This window comes from Falco biarmicus, chromosome 5, assembly GCF_023638135.1.
Source record: "Falco biarmicus isolate bFalBia1 chromosome 5, bFalBia1.pri, whole genome shotgun sequence".
NCBI lineage: Eukaryota > Metazoa > Chordata > Aves > Falconiformes > Falconidae > Falco > Falco biarmicus.
Genome location: NC_079292.1, coordinates 57,866,428 through 57,889,089, shown reverse-complemented (window position 1 = coordinate 57,889,089; position 22,662 = coordinate 57,866,428). Strand labels below are relative to the sequence as shown.

General features: G+C 53.8%; 1 protein-coding gene across 3 annotated transcripts; it reads left to right on the top strand.

The window, feature by feature from the left end:
* The first annotated feature begins 226 nt into the window (after positions 1 to 226).
* On the top strand, positions 227 to 22,231 carry MICALL1 (MICAL like 1). 3 transcript variants are annotated; one of them, XM_056340550.1, is made up of 16 exons: positions 227 to 426; positions 6,358 to 6,406; positions 9,305 to 9,446; positions 10,561 to 10,664; positions 11,395 to 11,531; positions 13,833 to 14,413; positions 14,905 to 14,968; positions 16,038 to 16,423; positions 16,758 to 17,236; positions 17,722 to 17,856; positions 18,179 to 18,305; positions 18,648 to 18,738; positions 19,117 to 19,190; positions 19,543 to 19,657; positions 20,002 to 20,048; positions 20,348 to 22,231. In XM_056340550.1, exons 1-16 carry the CDS (start codon positions 281 to 283, stop codon positions 20,467 to 20,469), a joined length of 2,799 nt encoding a protein of 932 aa, XP_056196525.1. In that variant the 5' UTR covers positions 227 to 280; the 3' UTR covers positions 20,470 to 22,231. The 3 variants fall into 3 exon arrangements, with proteins under 3 accessions (XP_056196525.1, XP_056196526.1, XP_056196527.1); XM_056340551.1 differs by lacking the exon at positions 227 to 426 and having other exon boundaries at positions 6,362 to 9,066; XM_056340552.1 differs by lacking the exon at positions 227 to 426 and having other exon boundaries at positions 6,362 to 9,446; positions 10,565 to 10,664.
* Positions 22,232 to 22,662: the final 431 nt, after the last annotated feature.

Below are 22,662 nucleotides of genomic sequence, written 5' to 3'. Positions count from 1 at the left end.
GGGAGCCGGGAGCCGCTCCCAGGACACGCGGCTCCCCCTTCCCGGGGACCGCGCTGCCGCCTTCTCGCCCGTGCTTCCTGCACGCCCCGCCGCCCCCCGCCTCGCTCGGGGCTCGGGCTGCCGCGCTCCTCCCGCGCGGGGCCACGGGCCAGGCGCCCGCCAAGCGCGCGGCCCCGGGGAGCCCTGGGCCCCGCCCCCTCAGCCCCGCCCCCTCGGCCCCGCCCCGCCCCTGGGTTCGCGGCGGCGGCGGGCGGCGGCGGCAGTCGGAGCGGCCGCCCCCATGTCGGGCCCGCGGGGCGCCCTGCAAGCCTGGTGCCGCCGGCAGTGCGAAGGGTACCGCGGCGTGGAGATCCGCGACCTCAGCGCCTCCTTCCGCGACGGCCTGGCCTTCTGCGCTATCCTGCACCGGCACCGGCCCGACCTCCTGTGAGTGCGGCGGCGGTGCAGGCCGCGCGGCACCGGCCTCGCCTCTCCCGCCGCGCCGGACAGGGCGGCGCGGGGCCCGACTCCGGCCTGCGGTCGCAGGGGGAGGAAGAGGAAGAGCGGGGGGGACCCGCAGGTTTGCGGTGCGGGGGGCGCCGGGAGCCCCGTTTATGGAGGGGCTGGGCCGTCCGTGCCCCCCTGCAGCTCCCCGGCGGCTGCTGGGGCGGGCGGGGGCTCGCAGGGCGATGGAGGCGCCGTCGGAGGCCGCTCCGGGAGGGCTGGCGGGGGGACGGCCTCTCCGTGCAGGGGCGGTGGGCTTCGGGGGCAGAGAGCGCAGCGGTGGCTCCGGCGCCTTCTGAAATAATTGGGTACCGGGATGGAGGGTGCCGCGTTTGGGCAAGCAGCTCTCTGACCTGGGCGCACAAAGACATCAAGGTCGGGGTTAGCAGCAGTCGTGTGTGTTAAGGCCGAGGGGAGCGTGGCGGTGTGCACCCGCTGGGAGCCGTACCTGCCAGGGAGGAGGCATGGTGCCGGCAGTTGGGCGTGTGGGAGTTTCTTCTCTGCAAGAGGTGGACGTTCCCACTTCCCCAGGACCAGGGGCCTGCCCGGCACAGGGACATTTCCTGGCTGCCACAGGCAGCCACTCCAAAACTTGCAGAGACCAGGTTGCTGCTTCCAGCTTGTTTTTTGTGGATGCTGCAGTGAAAGCAGGAGGTAGCATATACCAGCGGGGATATCCAGCCTTGCTAGCCTCCACTGGCAGATGGCTTAGAGTTGAGTTTCCTTCATCAGCCTCCCTTTTGCAGGGTAGCTCTGAGGGGGAATGTGAGTTTCAAGAGGTAGACAGTGAGTTTAGGATTGCTTGAGGGCACAGTGTCAGGCTGGAGAAACTGGCTGATCTGCTGGAAGGAATCTGCCCCAACCTGCTGTTATAACCCTGCGTGCCCCAGCACTGCTGGGAATCCGCCTCCTGTCTGCTCTAATCTTTGGTAGCCCTTGCAATGCAGGTAGGCATGGCCCCACCTTGCCATGCCTCTGGCATGCATGCGCTACTTGCCTGTTAGCAAAGCCTGGTGGTGCATCCCCCATCACATTCTGCTCCAGGACTGGTGTTTTTTCCTCTGAGGTTGCCTGAATTGACCAAATCCTGTTTTCTGAGCTGGCCTTGGGATGGCCTTCTGTCACAACAGCAACTTCTAGCAAGCAGAAAGTTAACAGTCACTCCACTGTGGAGCTGTGGTGTCCATGGGAGGGCAAAACAGGCCTGTGTTCTTAAAATGAGAAGCTGAACAGGTAGGCTAGAAACCAAACTACTACCTGCTGTGTTTCAGGTGGCTGCTACAAAACCCTCAGTGTGGCATTTGGGAGCCACCAAGGGCATCTCTACACGGTGGCTTTGCATCGCTCTGGGTCTTGAGGGAGCTGCGTGGCCTTGTGTCCTGGCAGCTCCTGGGGGATATGGCTCGCTCTGACCAGCTAGAATAGAGCCTCTGAAAATGCTCCCAGTTGCAAGGCTGCTGGAGGAGAAGAGGTAAATTAAGGACAGGAACACTTGCAATCACTGTGTTTCTGAATTTTTTTATTTATTTTTTAAGTGGCACAGTAATGGGGAACTAAAAAGCAGAGGTTCAGCAAAAGCTTACGATAAACACCACTAAAACCACCTGATGCTTTCCCATTAACCATATTTACCATCCCATTAAGCAGCAACCGCTGCTCTTAAGTTGTCAGCGGGCTTAAATCTGCTCTTGGCAGATGTCCTAACTAAATGCTTCACAGGTTTTCTGCACGAGCTGTATTGTAGAGACAAAGCCCAGGGCCTTACAAGGACATGGCATGTTGTAGAAGGATTTTCAGAAGGTGGTCAGGAGAGTAGCATCATTTCATCTGATTCCAGCTTCTTCAGCCTGTCCCGATTTGGAAGTGGGAAGATCGGATCAGAGGCAGTAAATCTCCTGACGGCAGAGCAAAAATGGTTGCCCTTCGTTTCTTCTAAAGTGTTTTCAGTCAGCCTGGTAATGGGACTTGGCAGGGATCTGCAAGTACGTTTCTGACCTTGTGTGGTCTTCCTTTGTGCAGGGCTGCCTGGCCTGCATGAGACAGCTGTGCTGCTCCCCAAAAGCTAAAGTTCCTCTGTAGTCAGCTGCTTCCCTGCTTCCTGCTGGCTTCCCCTTGGGTCACAGAGGGGAGGAACGGGCACATCCGTACAAGAGCTGAGCTAGAGCTCTCTTTCCTACCTGTGTGCCACCACTCCTCTGGCACCACGAGCCTCTGGGCTTTCTTTTGCTGCTGTGGTGGCTGTTGATCTGTCCTAGTTGTTTGACCCTGCCCAGACACTCCCCTGTGTGCTGCTATGCTGACAGGTGACATGCTGGGGAAGAGGCTGTCATAAAAGGCCGTACGTACGGGTTAGTGAGGCTGAGGACAGTTTTCCACATGACCCCTGATTTGAACACTATTACGATGGGATAAGACAGAGGGATGTTCCGCTGGAGAGCTTCAGAGAAGCTCGTGCAGAGCTCTTGGAAACATGGTCGTTTTTTTGAAGGAAGTAGACTGGCAATGCTTGCTGTCTACTGAATCTGGCTAAAGGTGTCTTGAACTGACCACCAAGGATGAGGTGCTTGCCTGCAGGACCTGTGTGTTGAACCATGAAGCTGAAAGTCCCTGACTCTAGCTTTGCTACCGTATGCACCTCGCTTGGTTTCCCTGTCTCTCTCTCTCCCAAGTGGGAAACGGGAAACCTAGATATAGCCTCTGACTGGACTGCTGGCTGTGTGGTCTTGAGGCAAGACACTTAATATCTTCTTTTCCCTTGTCAGTTAAGCTGGAAGCCTCCAGGCCAACTTGACAGTGAACTGGGGGGATTAATGAGTTTGTTTGTTCAGTGCTCTAGAAATCTAAAGCATGGAATTAGTGTTTACAAGGCATTTGCTGCAGCTTAGTGAAGCAAAAAGCATCTTTCAGCATCCCAAGCTGTGCAGCCTCCCTGGAGCTCAGGGGAGGTTCTTGGCATTCGAGGGCAAGAAGAATAAGAGCATGGTACATGCCTTTGAACTGCTGAGAGAGATGGAGGCCTGAGGAAAACAGGAGATGAGAGCCGTGTGTTAGAAACGCTGTTTTGTCCCTAGAGCCATGGATTTAGTTACAGGCAGGATCACAAATCTCGTTTGTTCCTTCCTCTGTACTGCCTGCATTTCCCTGACAAGACCTGGAAAGCTGAAGGGCTTATTATGCGGCACTGCCGTTAAAGTGCTCATGATTTATATTTGAGGAATCCAGGAATTTGCTTTGGTTTTAGCTGTATGGCACACCCATCCCCCTTCCCTTGGCCTGCTGTGTTCCCTGGCAGCTGCCCTAAACCCCGGAGTGCTTAGTGGCTCTGTATGTATCTAATTAGGTAAGCATTTGGGATGTTATTTGCGTGGAAATATTACTCCATGATATGCTACGATGCTGGGGTTTGCTGAGTCAAGACAGTTGTTCAGCTGGGATAGCCAGAGTCTTCCCTCTTTTACATTGAATCCCTGGGACTGGTATGTTATCAGGAGAGGAGCCTGAGCAGAGCTGGATGAAAGGCTGGTGAAATCAAGGCAAGATAATAATGTGACATGCAGCCACATGTCATGGAGCTGCAGGATGGCAAGTTCTGGTCTTTCTGCAAATGAGGCAGTTTATAAAGAGGAAAGGGGTATGCCCGGGGTGACTTTCCCCCATACCTGAGAAGCTATGCTCCTTGCACGTTGGTACAGGGAACATGCATGGAGATGCAACATAGCTGCATGTGGGACCGCTCGTGTCATATGTGATGGAGGTCAGCACAGTCCTCCTTGGCTTGTTCTGAGAGGGAGCTGGAAAATGCAGTGGAGAGGAACTCAATAAACGGTGATCCCTGGGGCCTCGTACTGATGGACTTCCACATCTTGGGTAAAAGCTGAGAGGCTGTAATCCTACATTAATGGAAAAAAATCTTCTATTCCCTTGCTGTTTGGTAGCCCCCCTGTTACCTCTCGAATTTTACATCTTCTCTGCTGGCATCTCCTTTCCCAGGCAGATTTGCCTTGGTTTACTAAAATGGCTTTGGTTCGCTGGGGCAGAGTGGACATGGTGTTATGCCTGTCAAAAAATATTCTCCCAGCCCAGGCCACCAAGGAGTCTTTGAGCTTCCAGCTGCACCACTCCCATATCCTGAAAGTCAGGGCATTCAAAATGAAGGTCGTGAATGTTTAGAGGGCAGTTGATGTATAACTTTGCTGTCATCACTTCTCCTGTGTTCCCAAGCTGGTATTTTCTTTAAAAGGGAAAAAAAGTAACAGCAAGGTTAAAGGAGTTCTCTAGGGGAAAAAAAAAAAAAGTCTTGGAGGGAAAAAAATCTCCCAGTGGAGATTAGTCATAAATACAAAAAAGGCACAGGTTTTCACTAGGCTGAAGCTTTCTCTCACCAGCATGTGGAGAGGGAAAAGTGGTATTTTGAATATGCTGAGTTCTGTGCACGTATTTGCATGAGCTTTCAGAAGGTGCTAAACACAGAGCTGAATGTTTGACCCATCTTCCACGTGTCTGCTGTATTTGGTCCCGTGGCAGCCAGTGACCGTGGTTTAATTTATCTGGGAGGAAATGGCACCAGCAGCCTCTTGCTTTTGAACGAAGGAAATGTGGTTTTGTGGTGGCTCGGGCAGATGGGAGAATCTTCCTGAGCTCGTCATGGACTTCCTCTGCAGCACTGGGAAAGGCGCGTGAAAGGGTGAAGGGCTTCGAGAAGGGGCCGGTGGCCCTGCGGTGTGGTGCCGGGGTGGACTGGGTCAGTGTTACAGGAAAAGGCAATAAAATCTAAAGGGGGATGGAGGAAGGGAGGCTCCCGCAGACCCTCTCTGCAGGCGCACAGCTGAGGATTTGCCATCTTGCCCGATTCCTGTGCACCACCTTTGGGGTGGGGGACATGCTCCTCCCCTCAATCTGAATTGTCTTTCCAGGGTCAGTCTCCTGAGCTTTGGCACCTCTCTCTGGGCCACTGGGGTGGCTTTGCCTGACCCTCGACCCCTCTGGGCTGTGTCCTCCTTTGTGAATCCAGCTCACAGGCACACCGAGCTGCTGCATGAGATTTTTTTGGTAACAAAGCTGAGATCCTTGGCAGGAAGGGACTGTGATCCCTTTAGCGTGATGCTGTTTTCACACATTATACCCACGCGCATATGCAAAAGGCATAACTAACTCCTTCCTGTATTTTTCCCCTTCTGTTGAAAACCTGCAGATCGCTTTAACCCTCTGCCTTCTGCTGCTCTGAGGAGAGCAGCTAGTTGATCCCTGTGGCTGGGCTGATTGATCCCCCCAAAAGGGATCCAGGGGAACAATGTGAAATGCCTGGGTTGGGAACTGCTGGGGTTCCTCTCTGTGCCCCGAGTGCCTTGCATTCAGCAGGCTGAGTGTTGGGGGAGCAAGCAAGGACAGAAGTGCGGTTTAACACCTTCTGTGTCACCCCAAATCCTGAGGTGACCTCAGCTCTCTTAAGGTGGGTGCAGGGCTGTTTGTCTGTGGACCCTTGTACAAGGGAAAGATCTAGCACAGGTGGCTCTTTCTCTTGAGGTGCGGGATCTGCTGCTTCTTCCTCCTCCTGCTGTTGTGCCGGTGACCTTGGAGGGGGAGGTTTGGGGTGATGTTGTGCACCCTTCAGTGCAACCTTGTGGGGTGCTAATCGGAACATGGCCCTGGTGTTTCTGCAGCCTTTAATCATGAGGGCAGGAGAAGCAGGTAACAAGAGATGAGCATGACATTCTTTGTCCCTTTCAACCTGAAATCTGATTTGCCAAGGTTTTGTTTATCTAGGGTCTTATATGTTGACTTGTAAAGTTGGCTGTCCTGAGAACCTTCGTGTGGTGGCATTGGGGCACTTTTCCTCTGCACCTCATGTGGCTTTTTTGTGCTTTCTTATTTCAGAGACTTTGATTCTCTCTCCAAGGATGATGTCTATGGGAATAATCGTTTGGTAAGTCCCCATTAATCAGTGTACAGAAGGAAGAAGGGATGTGAGAATGACTTGATGGAGGTCACGTAGTGTGGGAAGACTTCATGATGGTGGTGAGGGTGTAAGAAAAATCTGTATTTGTAAGTAACAGGGGGGAGCTTCTCTGGAAACATAAGGGAATCTGAAACACCAGCTTCTAGCCTGTACTGAAGGGAAGATAAGATGGGTATCCTGATAGTTGCCAAGACAACATCTCAGGTGAAGATTAAAACGGTGCCACATCTTCTTGACCTCAGCTGTTCCACACTTGCAGGCAGCGTGTGGTGGTTTGATCTTAACTGAATGCCAGGTGCCCACCAAAGCTGCTTTGTCACTCGCCTCCTCAACTGGACAGGGAAGAGAAAATACAACAAAAAGCTCATGGGTCCAGACAAGGGAGATCACTTAGCAGTTACCATCACGGGCAGAACAGACTCACCTTGGGGAAATTAGTTTAATTTATTACCATTCAAATCAGAGTAGGATAATGGGGACTAAAACCGAAACTTAAAAACACCTTCTCACCCCTCCCTTCTTGTATGCTCGAATTCTAAACTACCTACTCCCTTCGAGCAGTGCAGGGGGACAGCTAATGGGAGTCCTGGTCAGTTCATCACACGTTTTCTCTGCTGCTCCTTCTCACACTCTTCCCCTGCTCCATTGTGAGGTCCCTCCCGTGGGAGACAGTTCTCCATGAACTTCTCCACATGAGTCCTTCTTAAGGGTTGCAGGTCTTCATGAACTGTTCTAGTGTGGGTCCCTTCCATGGGGTGCATTCCTTCAAGAATGACTACTCCAGCTTGGATCTCCCGTGGGGTCACAAGTCCTGCCAGAAAACCTGGTCCAGCGTGAGCTCTTCTCTCCATGGGGCCACAGGTCCTGCCAGGAGCCTGAGCCTGCTTCAGCGCAGGCTTCCCACAGGTCACAGCCTCTTCCAGGCATCCACCTGCTCCAGTGCAGAGTTCCCCATGGGCTACAGGTGGCTATCTGCTCCACCATGGACCTCCATGGACTGCAGAGGGACAGTCTGCCACATCATGGGCTTCACCATGGGCTGCAGGGGAATCTCCGCTCCAGCGCCTGTCACCTCCTCCTTCACTGACCCTGGTGTCTGCAGATTGCTCTCACATAGTCTCACTCCTCTCTTCCACTGCAACTTGTGCAGATTGTTTTTTTCCCCCTTCTTAAATATGTTATCCCAGAGGCACTACCACTGCTGCTGATGGGCTTGGCCTTGGCCAGCGGTGGGTCTGTCTTGGAGCTTGCTGGCATTGGCTTCATCGGACACAATGGAAGCTTTTAGCAGCTCCTCACAGAAGCCACCTCTGTAGCCACCCCTCCCCCCAAAACCTTGCCATGCAAACCAAACCCATTACACGATGGAAGCTGGAAGCTAGTTTTACTACAGGTATCAGCAGAGAGGAAGGTCATGCTGGACCTGGGCTGGTTCCTATGTTGTGCTTCTGCTTGGGACATCTGGAGCCAATAGTAGAAGTAAGCAGTGGGGAATGGGGAGAAGCCCAGCCCCACAGACTAATGGTAGGACAGAGCAGCAATAGCCTTGATTTTTTTGCTGAAAGACCTAGTTGCTGCCGGCTCCATCTCATAGTCCATGGAGAGACATGGGCCATCACCTTCCCAAGATGAGTCCAGCTAGGTCATTTGGGTTATTTTGGGTCATTTGCCATTAGCAGCTATCTTTTCGCATTCAGGAGCCACACAATGGGTTTCTTGTCCTGTTAGTGACCCCTAAGCTGGGGTCTTTCCTTGCTCCCTGTGCTTGCAGCCTTGTGTTCAGCAAGGCTCTGTCCAGAGAACCAGCTTGAAGCCAAGCTGAGCAGAGCTGCGTGTCCACGGGGGGCATTTTACACCCCCGGTTACTGCAAATATCCATTTTCATGTATTTCTCCATTCCTTTTCTTTAGATCCCACACCCTGCACAGCATCTTGTGCCCCAGAAACCAGGCACCTTCAGGCTTTACCCACATCCTGCACCTGGTACCTCACCATTTAGTGCCCACACCACACTGTTCCCCTCCTGACTTGGTTTCTCTTTGGTCCCTGCTGTAGTCCTGCATCCCCCCTCCCTTGGAGATCAGTGTGGGTATGCTGCCCTTGACACAACAGTGGGATGGCCGGCGTATAGCCAGTAATCCACATACACTGCTAAGTGGGAAGCTCTGAAACACCTATTTTCCTCCTTCACTCCTTCCTTTTAAGTAGCCGTATATGCAGCTGTAGGAGCTGTGTGCTTCTTATCACAATGTCCTTGTTGTTTCTGCTTGCTGTGACACAGAAAAGTACTGAAGTGGTTTGTACATGGCAGGCTGCTGGCTGTTGAGCCAGGATAGCTATGTTAACTGTGGGAGGGGAAGATGTAGCACCCCAGAGCGTGAAAGGATGGGCAGAGTTGGTGTTCCTGTGAGGTGAGTATTTGGGGTGGCTGGGGACACTGCTCAGTAAAGCCAGCATTTGGCTGTGTCGCTGGAAGTATCTCCCAGCCTTAGGCCCTTTACAGGCCTGGTGGTATGCCCGTTTCATGGGCTGAAAAAACACTGGGGTTTTTTTCCAGTGAAAACTGAGACCTCCTGAGGGTTACCCTCACTGTCCTAGTGCAGCAGCCAAAGGACAAGACCTCTCAGGTGAGTTGCCAGGGGCACAGGCAGCTGAAATGACTTGGAAGAAAGGGCAGCTGGAACAACTTGTTCCCTTGCTTCTGATGCCACCTTTCAAGTCAAGCGGCACGTCTGGGAGCCTCTGTCACAGATGCCACAGGGTTACTACTTAACCTTCCCCAGAGTCCTTCAACTTGGTTTCTCTGTTATTTTTCAAAGAACATCAGTTTTCTCTCCTTAATGCCTCTCTCTGCTGTTCCTGCAGGCCTTTGAATTGGCAGAGCGGGAGCTGGGCATCCCAGCCCTGCTAGATCCCAACGACATGGTCTCCATGAAAGTCCCTGACTGCCTCAGCATCATGACTTACGTGTCTCAGTATTACAACCATTTCAACAACCCCAGCCAAGGTGAGTGTCCTCCCACCCCTCTGGTTTCCAGTTTGCTCCCGCTTGAGTATAAGAAACTCAGCATTACCCTGTGCTTCCTCCTTCCTGTGGCAAATGGGTGCCATGTGTGTTTGTGGGGAAAGGGAGAGGAGTGGGTAGTACCTGCCTCTCCTGGATCTCGCTGGTGCTTGTGAGAAAGGCCTAGAACAAGGAGTGCAGTAGGGCAAGATTTCACAAGAGGTGGGGAGTGATTTAACAGCTCAGGCTGCGGAAAGAGGAACGCCTTGTTTCTCCTCCCTCCACGCTGCATTCCTGCTGCTTGGGTTGGGCCACCACCCCTGGTGTTCATCAGCCCCTCTTGTGATCTGCTTTAACCCACCAAAATGAGAGAAAGCTCGATAGGCAACCCGCCTACCACAGATGATTTTTATCACATCGGTAAGTGTAAAGTGACTGGAGGACAGAGGGAGGGGAGCCAGGGTGGAGTGTCTCAAATCAGCTCATCTTGTCCTTGCAACCACAACCTGAGATGGATGCTGCTCTGAAACAGCTTTTGCAGGGAATCCCTCCTGGGTGGAGACGAGAGCTCCAGGTCTCCTCTGCTCTGCTTTCTAGCCACAACATCAGATAAATCTCTTCCACATCTGTATAATTCTCCAGGGATGCTGGCCTCCCAGCCAAGGACTCCCGCTGGGGACTGCTGTGTGAGTGCCAGCCTTGATGGGCAAGAGATGCTTCACAGACACACTGACAGCCCAGAAGCCCTGGGGCCCAGTCGGTCATAATAATACATCAGCAGCTACCCGGAGTGCTCTGGGCTTTGAGCATTGCTTAGGGAGTTGACTACAAGGAATCCAAGCAGCATTTAATGAGTAAATCAAATCATAGTGAGAGGCTGGTATCCCTGAGCCACAGAAGGGGATCCACAGCAGGGCCAAGCTCTCTGGCAGCCCCGCAGCCAAACCATTATTTAATTGTGTTTGTCTCATCCACCTAAAATAGGCACTGAAGTGTCAGGAGCGACAAGTCCCGTCCTGTGTCACAAGGCTAGATGATTTCTTTTTCCCCTCCCCCCACATGGGTGGTGTGAGTCACTGCTCCTCTGTTCCTGATCCTCCTTGCCTTCTGCCTCCAGCCAGCATCCCTCCGCCTATGAAGCGCCCAGCTGCTGCCTCCTCACCTCCTCTGCTGTCCCACAAGAAGCCCGTGGCTGTGGTGGAGGGTCCCTCAGCACCGCAGGTACCTAATTTCTTGATTCAAAGCCAGCCTGAGGCAGTGCTGCTCCCTGCGTGGCAGGTGAGGAGATGGGAGAGAGCCCATCACAGGAGGACAGATCTTTGCAGGGAGCTACCTGTTTATTTTGGGTGGGAGCGGTGTCTGCGATTTTGGTGCCTTGAGGGACCCAGCTGAGAGAGTGATTTCTCTCTAGGAGTCTCTGGACTGAAATTAGTCCATGGCAGGCAAGAGGTTTGGCAGATTGGTGCCAGGTGGTTCCTTGAGCTACCCAGGGCGTAAGCGCCCTCCTTCCTATGGGAGGGTAACCCTGTAGATGAGGAAAGAGCAGGAATGTGGGACTAGAGGAACAGATAAGATGCCTTTTTCTTTCTTGGCCCTTTATTTCAGGTTTTAGCAGATGTCTGGGCTGGCACATTTTCCAGAGAGAAGGGGTTCCTCTTGCTGGTCCCTGATGCCTGCGGTTTACATTAGTCCCTTCCACAGCCCTTCGGCCCTAGACAGGGGCAAGACACCTTTTGGACTGGCCCCTTCTAATTTGGGAATAGGCAGCCTGTCTGCGCCTGGGCTCGGGGACAGCTGTTCTGTGCATTGTCAGCCCCTGAGGTCAGCCCCTGAGCTGTGCCACAAACACTCAGTGTTAGGCTTTGCACCCAGAACAGCTGCTCTGGAGGAGCCATGGGCTGGGGAGCAGCTCATGGCCCCTATCCTGAACTCCCCGTGCATTGTGTCTCAGGATGATGCCCCCTCGGACCTGTCGGAGCAGTCCCAGCGCACGACACTCAGCAGTACCTGCGCCGCCTGCCAGCAGCATGTCCATCTGGTCCAGCGTTACCTGGCCGAGGGCAAGCTCTACCACCGCCAGTGCTTTAGGTATGTCATGGCCAGGCCTGGTGGGGCGGCCACTCTCTCAGCAAACTGGAGGTCTGTGGCCAGCTGCACCCTGTCTCTTGTCTGTGTCCTTGGGCAGTATGGAGCATTAACAACAGTGCCTGAAATAATACTGGCAAGGGTCTGTTTGCGGGCCAGCCCCCTGTCCCAAAGGTCTGACTAGCCCCTTGTGTCCAGCTCTGTGCTGCTTACCTCCCCTGCTCCCTGCCTCCCCTGCTCTCTTATGCTTTCCCGCTTCACTGACTTGGGATCCCAGCACCTTGTGTTTCTGCTGCCTTCATAAACCACGATGTTCTGCCTCTTTACCACCTGCCTACTCAGAACCACCACCACCACCTTCCAGTAGGGTCTAAGCCAGGACATCATCCTACAGACCTCCTTCCACCTACACTCCGCATCCTCAACTGGATATACAGGCTCCCATGCTGCCTGAGGTGGTGCTGAACTCTCAGGGGAGCATGTGGAGAGCTGCAGACTGTTACCAAACTGAGGAATGAGGGATTAGACGTCAGCAGCTCTGTGGTGCAGGTCCTAACCTGCAGCAGCTGTGAAGTCATTTTACTTGCTTTCCCTGCTCTGAAGGTGAAGGGATGAGAGCTCTCATGTGGGCCACAGGACAAGAACTGGCAAGTGGGCAGCTGGCATCGGAGGACAGAAATGTTGAGCCATTGCGAAGTTGCAGGAGACCTCATTCGCCTGCCTAAACCAGCTGGGGATGTGTCATACAAACAACATTACAGGAGGGGGGCTGAGCTGGGGCCCATCAAGCTTCCCATCTGCAACTGGGGCAAAAACAGGAGCTTTGAGGTGCAGGTGCAGCATTGTTCATGGGCCAGGAATAGTAGAGGTGCTGTGTCTGCCTTGGCACATCTCATGGCCCTTAGGACTGAGGAGCAAGATCTCTAACTTTATCCCAAGTTTGTTGCTTTCTTATGCTTTTCTTGTCTTTCCCCCCTCCCCCCACCGGTTCATGGGTGCTGTTTGGTCAGGAATGTCCTGTGGCAGCATTTTCTGTGGGTTGGCAGAGATAAAACCAAAACAAACCTTTTTTTCCCCTTGCCTGAACTTGCCATCTCTTCATTTCATCATACCCCTTTTCTCTAGAGCCTCTGTGTCCTCGCACTTCTGCTCTACATCTAGTGGACACCCAGAGCAGAATTCCTCACCAAAAGTAGCTGCTTGCAGTATAGGGCAGCCAGCTGCTGCAAGCACCAGGTATTCAGACAAGAAAGAACAAGCTTGGTTTTCATGGGAGTGCTTGATCAGCCCCTTGCCCTTGGCTGTCTGTAAGCTATCCACCTCTCTTCCCAGGTGGAAAAGGGCTGACTTGGTTGCCAGCGCCTGGAGGGCTTCATTAGGGAGGATTCAAAGGCTCAGTGAGGAAAGAGTGGATGATCCAAGGAGATGTGGCAGACAGCAAAGGACAGGGAAGCTATTAGCCCAGTTTCAACAGGCAAGGCAGAGTGTAAGAACAGGCCTACTGTGTCATTCCCGCGTCCTTGCAACCAAAGGCCATGACCCTGGTGGGGTTCATGGTCAGCACCAGCAAGGGTGAGCATGAGACCAGGCTAGGCTTGTATGCTGCTTCTCCTGACTGCTCTTCAAGCCTCCAGCATAGGGATTTCCTGAGTTGGAATTGGCATAGTTTTATTTAATACTCAGAGTTTGGAGGGTTTCTTATATTTCTCACACACAGGCACACACACACACACACACACAAATGTGTCTGACAGTTCTTTAACCTGCCTAGACCCTTGGCACCCGCAAGGGAGCCTGTAGCCTTCCTGTGCCAGTTCTGAACCACCTGCCCCTAATTCCAGTTGATACTCCCTGTTTCATGTCTGTGAATTGTTGATGTGGTTGATCCCTCTCCTCCTCCCAGGGCCACCACATGTGATCTTGTAGCTCTCTGTCCCGTCCCCCACCAGATGCATCTTTTCCCAGAAAACTATGGGTTTCTGCTTTTCCAGGCCTGGAAACCGTGTGATATCCCAATACCAAGTGTTGCCCTTCCACATCTATTAGATCTTTTCTGAGTTGGAGGAGGAGCACAAATGTGCACAATATTTGAGTTGTGAACTCCCCATGGGTTCATATAGTGCAATGGTGATGTTTCTCTGTTCCTCTCCTTTCCTGAATGGCTTCCCCAAGACTGTGCTAGGATTTATTAGCAGGGGTGGGAATCAACTCCATGGTCCTGTAAGGATCTCCCAGGTGTGTTGCGTTCCCTGAGGGGCAGGATGGCATTCCCCATCTCATGGGGCTCTCTCTTCTTATTGGCAGGTGTAAGGAATGCTCCAGCACACTGCTCCCAGGGTCATACAAGCCCGGGTCAGAGGCAGGGACCTTTGTCTGCACACAGCATCGTGGTAAACTGGCCATGAGTGGAAGGGTGGAGCGGAGGCCCAGCCCAGACCGACGGTCCCCAGAGCTGAGGACTGAAACTGGGGCTGGCAGCGTGGGTGAGGATACCCTCCCCACAGGAGCAGAGGTGGGAAAGAGCGATGGCGACTCCCTGAAGAGCGTGGCAGAGACCCATATGCCTGCAGAGGGGCTTGCTGGCCCTGTGGAGAAGGACAACATGCCCAGCAAAGCAGAGACAGCGATGGCCCCTGCTCATGCAGGCAACGAGGCACCTGTCCCCCAAACTCCCCCCAGACCTCCCCTTCCCAGCAAGCCCACAGTGCTCAGCCAGGACAAAGCCAGCTCACTGGATGGACGACTCAGGGAGATGCGACCCACCCCTGCCCCAAGGAGGGCTGCGGACATGTCGGCCCTCTCCCCTCCGACCTCTCACCCAGTGCCGCGGCCCAGGTCCACTCTCCAGGGCGAGGGCAGCGAGTGTGGGCCTGCCGTCGTGAATGGTAAGAGAGCACAGTGATGGTAGGGGTTACCCTCGGTTTTCCCAGCCGCCGAGGTGGTTGGCTGCAGGTGGGATGAGTTTTGTTCCTTCTTTGCAGCCTGACACCCTTCTGCCTCTGAACAAATCTCGGGCTCAGACACTGAGCTTTGGATTGCCAGCCATCCCCCTGGTGGGGAGAGCAGCACTAGGTTTCACACCTGCCTGCTCCCTTACGTTTCTCCAGAGCTCCGCGCTAGAGCAGTTTGCAGGTGTGGGGTCAGGGGGGGCACATCAGGTCTCCAGGTGCAGCTCGTGGGGTGGGAAAAAAAAGGCAAAAGGGGATGTTTGGGGTTGACTGACTGCACCAATTGTGGGAGAAATGCTGTGAGGTCTTCAGAGAGTGGGAAGAGCCAGCCTCCTGCAGAAAGATGTATAAGAGGTACCTCATGTTGATTTAACTTCTTTCTTCATGTCCTTTTGGTGTTGTGACAGTCTGACCCTGTGTCTTTCTAGGTAGGGCACCTGAACCCAGCCCCCCTGTCCCAAAACCCCGAGGGAGACCCTGCTCCTCTGATCGGTACGTCCTTCTCTTCACAGATCACCTGCAAACCACATAGCAGCGTGGGGCTATAGGGACAGCTCCTCTCCCACCTCCGTCAGCCCCTGCTTTTAGGAGGATGTAGGCTATGATCAGGCCCCTTCCCTTAATGGGTGCCAGGCCAGTACAGTAAGACTGACAGTATTTGTCTGTATCTCCCAGGGTCTTTGTCTCTCAGGGTTTTTAAAGAGTGTGGGGACTTCAGGAAGGCATTTCTGTGGCACATGCAGACTGCCACGTGCCTTCTGAAATGGTCCTGCTTGTGGATGCTGAGAAGGGGACACTTGCCTGGCTTGTGGAGGGTTTGTCCTGGGAAAGGTCTGGTGCAGGGACATTGTGAGTACCTGGCTGCAACCTTTACATCTCCTGGGCTCTTACCAGGAGCCCATGGGTGCTGGTTCATTCTTGCCTGCTCTTGGGCCGGAGGTAGCATGAGCACCCAACGTTTGCAGTGGCCAAGGAGTGGGTGCGTGTGGCAAGTGATGGCCACTTTCCTCATAAGCAGTGATTCACTGAGCTGTGGTGTCATCTTGCCAAGGGCTGTGCCCCCAGAGGAGCAACGGTGGGTGCTTCCAGCTGCGGGACACTCGGGTGATAAGGTGACAAACAGTCCTCTGGAGCGTAGGAAGGGAGTGTGACCATGCGGGCAGGTATCTGATCTCGACTCCCCCTCCATCCACAGCCTGGGGAGCAGAGCTGGGTGTAGGAATGGTGTCAGGGAGGGGAGAACAGCTGTGCCCATGAAGCTCAGCCTTTACCACTGCTTAGCCGACGGAGGCTATAATATTCAGAAACTAGAACGTTGTGTCCAGCAGGCAAGTCAGGCAGGCTGTGCTTCCCTCAGGCCCGTAGGTTTGCCCACAGAGAACAAGACACTTTGTGTCTGGGGAAGACTAGGGCCACCCTTGGATGAGAAAGCTGGCTTCTGCATGGGAAACATGCTGCTCCGTCTGTCCTTTCCCCTGAGAGCTAAGTTCCTCTCCTGTGCCTCGCCATCCCAGCCTGTCTCTGCTCCCTGCCACCTCGATTTCCCGTTCTCTTTCCCCAGTGCTGGAGCTGCTGCAAGAGCCAAGGACCCACCGTGGATGGCCTTAGTGCAAGCAGAGCCCAAGAAGAAGCCAGCTCCCCCTCCCCCCCCGGGCAGCAGCCACGAGACTCTGAGTAGGACTTCAGAGGAGGAAGATGGGGAGGAGGTAGGGAAAGCCAGGAGTGAGGAGAGCAGGTCTGACGCCACAGACCCCAGACCATACAACCCCTTTGAGGAGGAGGATGAGGAGGAAGAGGAGAGTGCTGCTGCCCAAAAGAGCACGCCTGAGCAGGAGCAGAGTGAGACTGCTGCCAAGCCTCTCCACCCCTGGTATGGCATCACTCCCACCAGCAGCCCAAAGGCAAAGAAGCGGCCAGCTCCACGAGCCCCCAGTGCTTCCCCACTAGGTGAGCTTCCTCCCACTGCCTAATCTGACCTCTGCAACACCTGTGCAGCCCCTTGGAGGCTCCCCCTTCCCAGGTGCCTCAGCATCACCTTGGCAGGCCAGGCCTTAATGCAGTGATGGTTGTGCTGGAACTTGTGTTAGCCATGTCCTCTCTACCTATTGGAGCACAGCATTTACAGGCAAGACCTTTGTGCTGGAGGGTCCCTTCTGTCTTCTCTGGAGACAGAGAGACACTGATTCCTTTTGCACTCACCCCTGCCTCCAGCATATACTGCTCTCCCCTTCTTTCCTGGCTGCCCCCCTATTCCTCTCTGAGCTCTCCCTTTGCTTTGCAGCCCACCACCCCATCTCCAGGCTGTCACACTCGGAGCCATCGTCTTCTACTCCATCTCCAGCCCTCAGCCTTGAGAGCATCAACTCTGAGAGTTCAGCCAAGGTGCCGGGTGACACCGATGAGGTCTCGGTGCCCAAAAGCTCCTCTGAACCCACTGTCCACACGCCAACAGCCACCAAGACCTCTAGCACTGACACGCCACTGGCCAGTGTCTCTTCCAGTGAAAGCCCTGCTGCCCCAGCCAGCCTCTCCACCAACTCCTCCTTCTCCTCCTCCAGCGAGCTGGCCAGCTTCAGTGGGGAGGCACAGCCCAGCACCCCACATGCCAGCAGGAGTGTTTCCACTGGCAGCTTAAAGACCAGCCCCAGCCGGCTGCCCCCCAAGCCTCCTGCTGGGGCTAGCACTACAGCCGTCCTCTTGACTTCAGATGGGGATGCTGGGAGCCCCAAGACGCCTTCCTCACCCAAGCCACAGCTGAAGGTGAGATGGTGACCTTCCTCCCATCCATATCAGGGAACTTTTCTCCCCCACGTATCACTTGGTCACAGTGGACATCGCAAGTCCAGGCTTGCCCTTTAGGTCAGTTTGGTGTGTGACCCCCTGTGGCCTCAGACTTGTGCTTATTAAATGGTGGCTCTGCTTGTACTCTGTCTGCCCCATGTGCTAGAGAAGAGGCAGGATGTCATGTGGTCAGAGCACATAGGAAGAGAATCGTGAAAGAAAACAATTTGGTGTGTTTGTTAGAGAGAAGCTGGGCAACTGATGCCAAACAGGAGCACAGCTGGTTTTTGCCCCATGGCTAGGCTGCTGGTTGAGATCAGTGCTGTGTTCCTCCTCTAGGAAGGTGTGGGGCAAGACGCACCCTGGGGCTGTCCTGTCTGCTTAGTCCCAGCTGGTGGGATGCTATACCCTTCCCTTCCCTTTGCTGGACCCTCACATACCTCCTTTTGTTCCCCCCTCTGCAGTCTTCCTGCAAAGAGAACCCCTTCAACCGGAAGCCATCACCTGCTGCCTCCCCCTCTGCAAAGAAACCTCCCAAGGGCTCCAAGCCAGTTCGTCCTCCTGCACCGGGTCATGGCTTCCCACTGATCAAACGCAAGGTAGAAGGACCCTCGGGAGCAGATGGGAAAAAGCCAGTTCTGTACTACCCCCAGGGCCGTAGCTGTATACATGCTCCCGGTGGATGCATGTGTGGGTAGGGGTTACTGCAGGTGGCTGTGGCTGGGGAGGATGGTGTTTAGGCTAGACCCCACTGACGGCAGCACCGTGATCTCCCTTTGCTTCAGAGCTGGGTGGGGATTTCAGATCCACACTTAGGTGGAGTGTTCTGTTGTCTCTCCACCCCCATTAGTGTTGACCAGCCTTTGGATTACTCCTGGGAACTGTATGGTTGATGGTAATGCAAGTCTCATGGTTTGGCAGGTGCAGACAGATCAGTACATTCCTGAGGAAGACATCTATGGGGAGATGGATGCCATTGAGCACCAGCTGGACCAGCTGGAGCACCGTGGGGTGGCCTTGGAGGAAAAACTTCGCAGTGCTGAGAATGGTATGTGAGGCAGGCTGGCTGTGGGTGTGGGGCAGAACAGACCCTAGGGCTGCCCAGTGTCCAGCCAAGGAGATAGCAGTGACTTCCTCCCTGCTGATGCTGGGGTTGGAAGAGCACAAGGGGCTGTGCTGGGCTCCAAGAATGATCACAGCCATACCATGGACTTGGAGATGGAAACAGGTGGGAGAAGAGATAAGGTCTCTCTGGGGCTCAGAAACAGGCTGAGATCAGGTTGGCTCTAGCCCAGTGCTCCTCTCCTGACTTGACAGAGCCCAGCCTGCTGCAGGGTGGTGGGATCCTGCAGGGCTGGGGGTGGCTCTAATTTGTCCCTTTGCCTGGCAGACAGCCCCGAGGACAGCCTGCTGGTGGACTGGTTCAAACTCATCCATGAGAAGCATGTGCTAGTGCGCCATGAATCGGAGCTTATCTACATGTAAGTACGTGCAAGCATGTGGGAGGCACTGATGCTCTTACAGGGAGCCCTGTCTCAGCCCTCCTGAAACTGTGCTTTCAGGGGAGTGCCTGACATGGCCTCCTGACCTGGAGAAGGGAGGGAAAGAGGGCAAGCAGACAAATCTATCAAAACACACTCAGAACGGACTCAATGCAAGTCACCAGAGTCCCTGCAATGTCTCCTCCAGGAGGGCCTTGAGCAGCCAGGGCTGGTCCCTGCTGGTACTTGGTTCCCTGGCTGTAGAGGATAATATCAGCATGCTGGTGGTTCTTTCCAAGCTCACCCCGTACCTTAGGATGATGTTCCACATCTCTGGAGACTTGCAGTGGTTCTTGACGGTGCCCTCTTCCCTTGCAGCTTCAAGCAACAGAACCTGGAGCAGCGGCAGTCAGATGTGGAGTATGAACTGCGTTGCCTCCTCAACAAGCCAGGTAAAGCATCACGCTGGGTAGCTACCTCCGTTTTTCACCGGGGAATCATCTACCCCTGGCCTAGGTGGGACTCATTTGAAGAGAAACAGATCTTTAGGGATGTCAGTGCAATCAGCTGGCTCTAGAGATGCTGTCCTGCCCCATCTTATTGCATTCCCCAGCCTTGTGTGGTGACATGCTGCTTTTGTCCCCATGGGATGCCACGTACAGGGCTCTCCCTCCACAGCACCACCAGCCCAGCTGGCCCTGCAATATGGTAGGGTGGCAGGGGATTGTGTCTGCCCCAAAGCTGAGTTTCAGAGCTCCTTCAGCCATTTAATTGCCTGTCCTTCCTCGGCATTTGGCTGGGTAGAGAAGGACTGGACCGATGAGGACCGAGGGAGGGAGAAGGTGCTGATGCAAGAGCTGGTGACCATCATTGAGCAGAGGAACGCCATTGTGAACTGCCTGGACGAGGACCGGCAGAGGTGAGTAAGGAGTGGGGTGGGCTAGGGGAGAGGGGAAAAGCGGAAAAGTGTAGCCTGCCTGACTCAGCACCACATGAGTGGCTTTGTGGGGGTGTCCCAAGATGTCCCTGTTGCTGATGTCTTTCCCAGGCTTCCCAGTCCATGTCTCTTTGAATGCTTTGTGTGGGAAAAGACAGGGCCGTACATGCAGCATGTGGGATTTAATCTGCTGGTAGCAAATGCTCACAACACAGTGATGGATCTGCCCCTCTGTGGCTTATAAGTAGGAGGTTCTTTAGCCTTAAACAATGCAGCAGCTGTTTTCAGGGCTGAATTGCTGATCTCTTTCCCATTCTTTCTTTCAGAGAAGAGGAGGAGGATAAAATGTTGGAAGCCATGATTAAAAGGAAAGGTAAGAAACAATTGGGAAGATTTTTGGAGTGATGTTCTCACTGCTGACCCCAGCAAGGTGCAGCCTTCATGAAATTGTGTGCAGAAGGAGAGATGTAATCTGTTCTGTGTAGACTCTGGAGCCTTTGTTGTAGGGTTGTTAAAGTTTGGGGCACAGTTGTGCTGTGCACCCCTGTTAGAAAGAAGTGTGCATACAGGGAAGGGCTTTGATTCATAGCTCTCACCCTTGCCCCTGCTGTTGTGTGAGTGTGTGTACAACCATCCACATCCCACAGTAACAACCTCCCTTTGCAACCCCAGAATTTCACAAGGAGACGGAGACTGAAAGCAAGAAGAAAGGCAAATTCAAGCCCATGAAGGTGCTTAAGCTGCTGGGCAACAAGCATGACTCCAAGAGCAAATCGCCCAAGGAGAAAAGCTAGAGCAGGGGAACACCAGCAGTGGGAGGGATGTGCTGCCTGACTGCCCTGGCCTCCCCACAGCTGGCCAGGATGCCTGCCAGGAAGGGGGGCTTGTCTCCTTCCACTCCCCTCGCCTCTCCCCCAGCTCCCTCCCCAGGCACCAGAGCTGCTGCCCCAGGGAGATGCCAGACCTCTGCCCAGAGTGGGGGAGTCCAACAAAGCACTCCCCTTCCCGAGACTGCAGAGGAACATGACCATCCCCTCCGTGAAGCCTTGCTAACGAGGTGGGGAGTAGACAGATTTGCTTTTCAGATAATTACCCCATTCTGTGTTCTTGTTATTAACTGAGAAGCAAGCCAAGGAGTTTCGTGTTTGTGGGAAAACTTGCACTAACTGCCCCCCATCCCTTCTCCCGCTCTAACTGTGACAGTTCCACGTGCCTCTGATCTCCGCTAGGATGGGACTGGGTCTGCCTGTCCCTCCCTGCCTACCCGCTCTTGTCCCCTTCCTGTCCCATTTTTAATTTCAGGAGAAAACCCTGGCATTAGAATCAGGATTTTGGGTTTTACTGGCCTAAACTAAAATGTTAAGAAAATACTCCCGCATCACAAGACTCTAGAGCCGTAGCCAAAAAAATAACTGGTGCCCTATTTATTTTGAGCTGTCCCCTCCCTTGAGCGCCAGGGCTGGGCGGGCTCTGCAACAGGGCTGAGAGGACCCAAAGGGGACTGCGTACAGCTGCTAGGATGTAGCTTATGCACCTTACTCAGGACATCTTACCCCCACTGCTGCTAAACACCACTGACTGCTGCCTTCACAGGGAGGGAGGAACGTTCGTTTTCCAGGCAAGGGCAGAAAAACTCAAGACTTGACTCAGTGCTGGCAAGGGGCACTAAGCTTGTGCCCCTGCTCACCAGTGCCACCCTTGAGCGGCTGGGGAGGGCGGCACAGTCACAACTGACCTTCACCCAGCTTCGTCTGTGTATACTTTAAAAGTGTGCAGGGGTTGGCTGGTTATTTTTTACACCTCCTTTACTAGATTAATTCAAACCCACCCTAAAAACTTTTTAAACCCCTTATTTTATTTGTCATGTGTGTGTTCATGTGTGTACATTGGAGGAGGGAATGGGGGAGTGGTGTTCTTCCAAGCATCCCTTCTTCCTTCCATTTTTGTTTCCTGCCTTATCCTCCAAGGTGAGGAGTTATTTATTGAATTGTTGGATCAGTCTGAATTAGTGTTTCATGGGTGTTTGGTTGGTCAGCTGTTTGTCATGCCTCCTCATCAGCAAATTAGACATAACCAGCCCCGAGCAATCTGCTGCAGTCCCTTCTAAAAACCTAACAGGCTTTAGCCAAAATGCTCTCGGAGCAGTGCCTTGCAAGGTGGCTGGCATGGTGTTTCCGGAAAGGGATTCTCATTTCCCAAAACCTGAGGGACCCAAGCCCCTCCTCAATCCCAGTGTGGCCCCCGTGGCCGGGAGGTGGCAAGCCCGGCCCTGTTCTGGTGATGCCGTCTCACTCTTGCCATACCCCAGCAGGCTGATGAGGAGCAGTGGTAGGGGAGGGGAGATCCCAAGGCACAACTCTTCTCCGAGGAAAAACAAATCCGCTTTAGAGCCTGCTGTCACGTTGCTGTTGCCAAAGGCCATCGGGATTGCTGCAGCCTGACACCCCCTTGGCCCTGTGCCTGGTCAGAAGTTTGATTTGTAAATTACACCGTACTAACTCCATGACTTCCATTCACCTGAACAGAAATAAAAGAAACATTGGATCTAAAAAACAATCGTGGCTTAGATTTCTGATTCCTTTGTGTACTTGTGCTGTCCTGGGGACAGGGTGTGCTGCCTAGCTTTGGGGAGTGGCTGACGAGTATTGCTAAGAAGCAGGTGATGGGATCTTAAGGAAATTGGGAGGCAGACTTTATGCTGTGATTTGTGCAGGAATAGTGGGACGTCACGCTTCAGCCGGCTGGCAGACAGAGGTGGGAGTATGTATGAAGTAAGCAAACAGCCACATCCAGGCTCTGTGGGAAGCTGATGGCTATTCTGCATACTGTGCTTTCAGGCATCAAAAAAGCACAGCAAGCCCACAGCAAAAAGCAGCGGGCACTGGGCTGAAATCCCCTCTCCCTCCTCAGCACAGCTGTCCCTCAGTGTCTGCCCAGTTCAGCTGCCACCCAAGAAGTTTACTGATGCGCACGATCATGCCGACCTG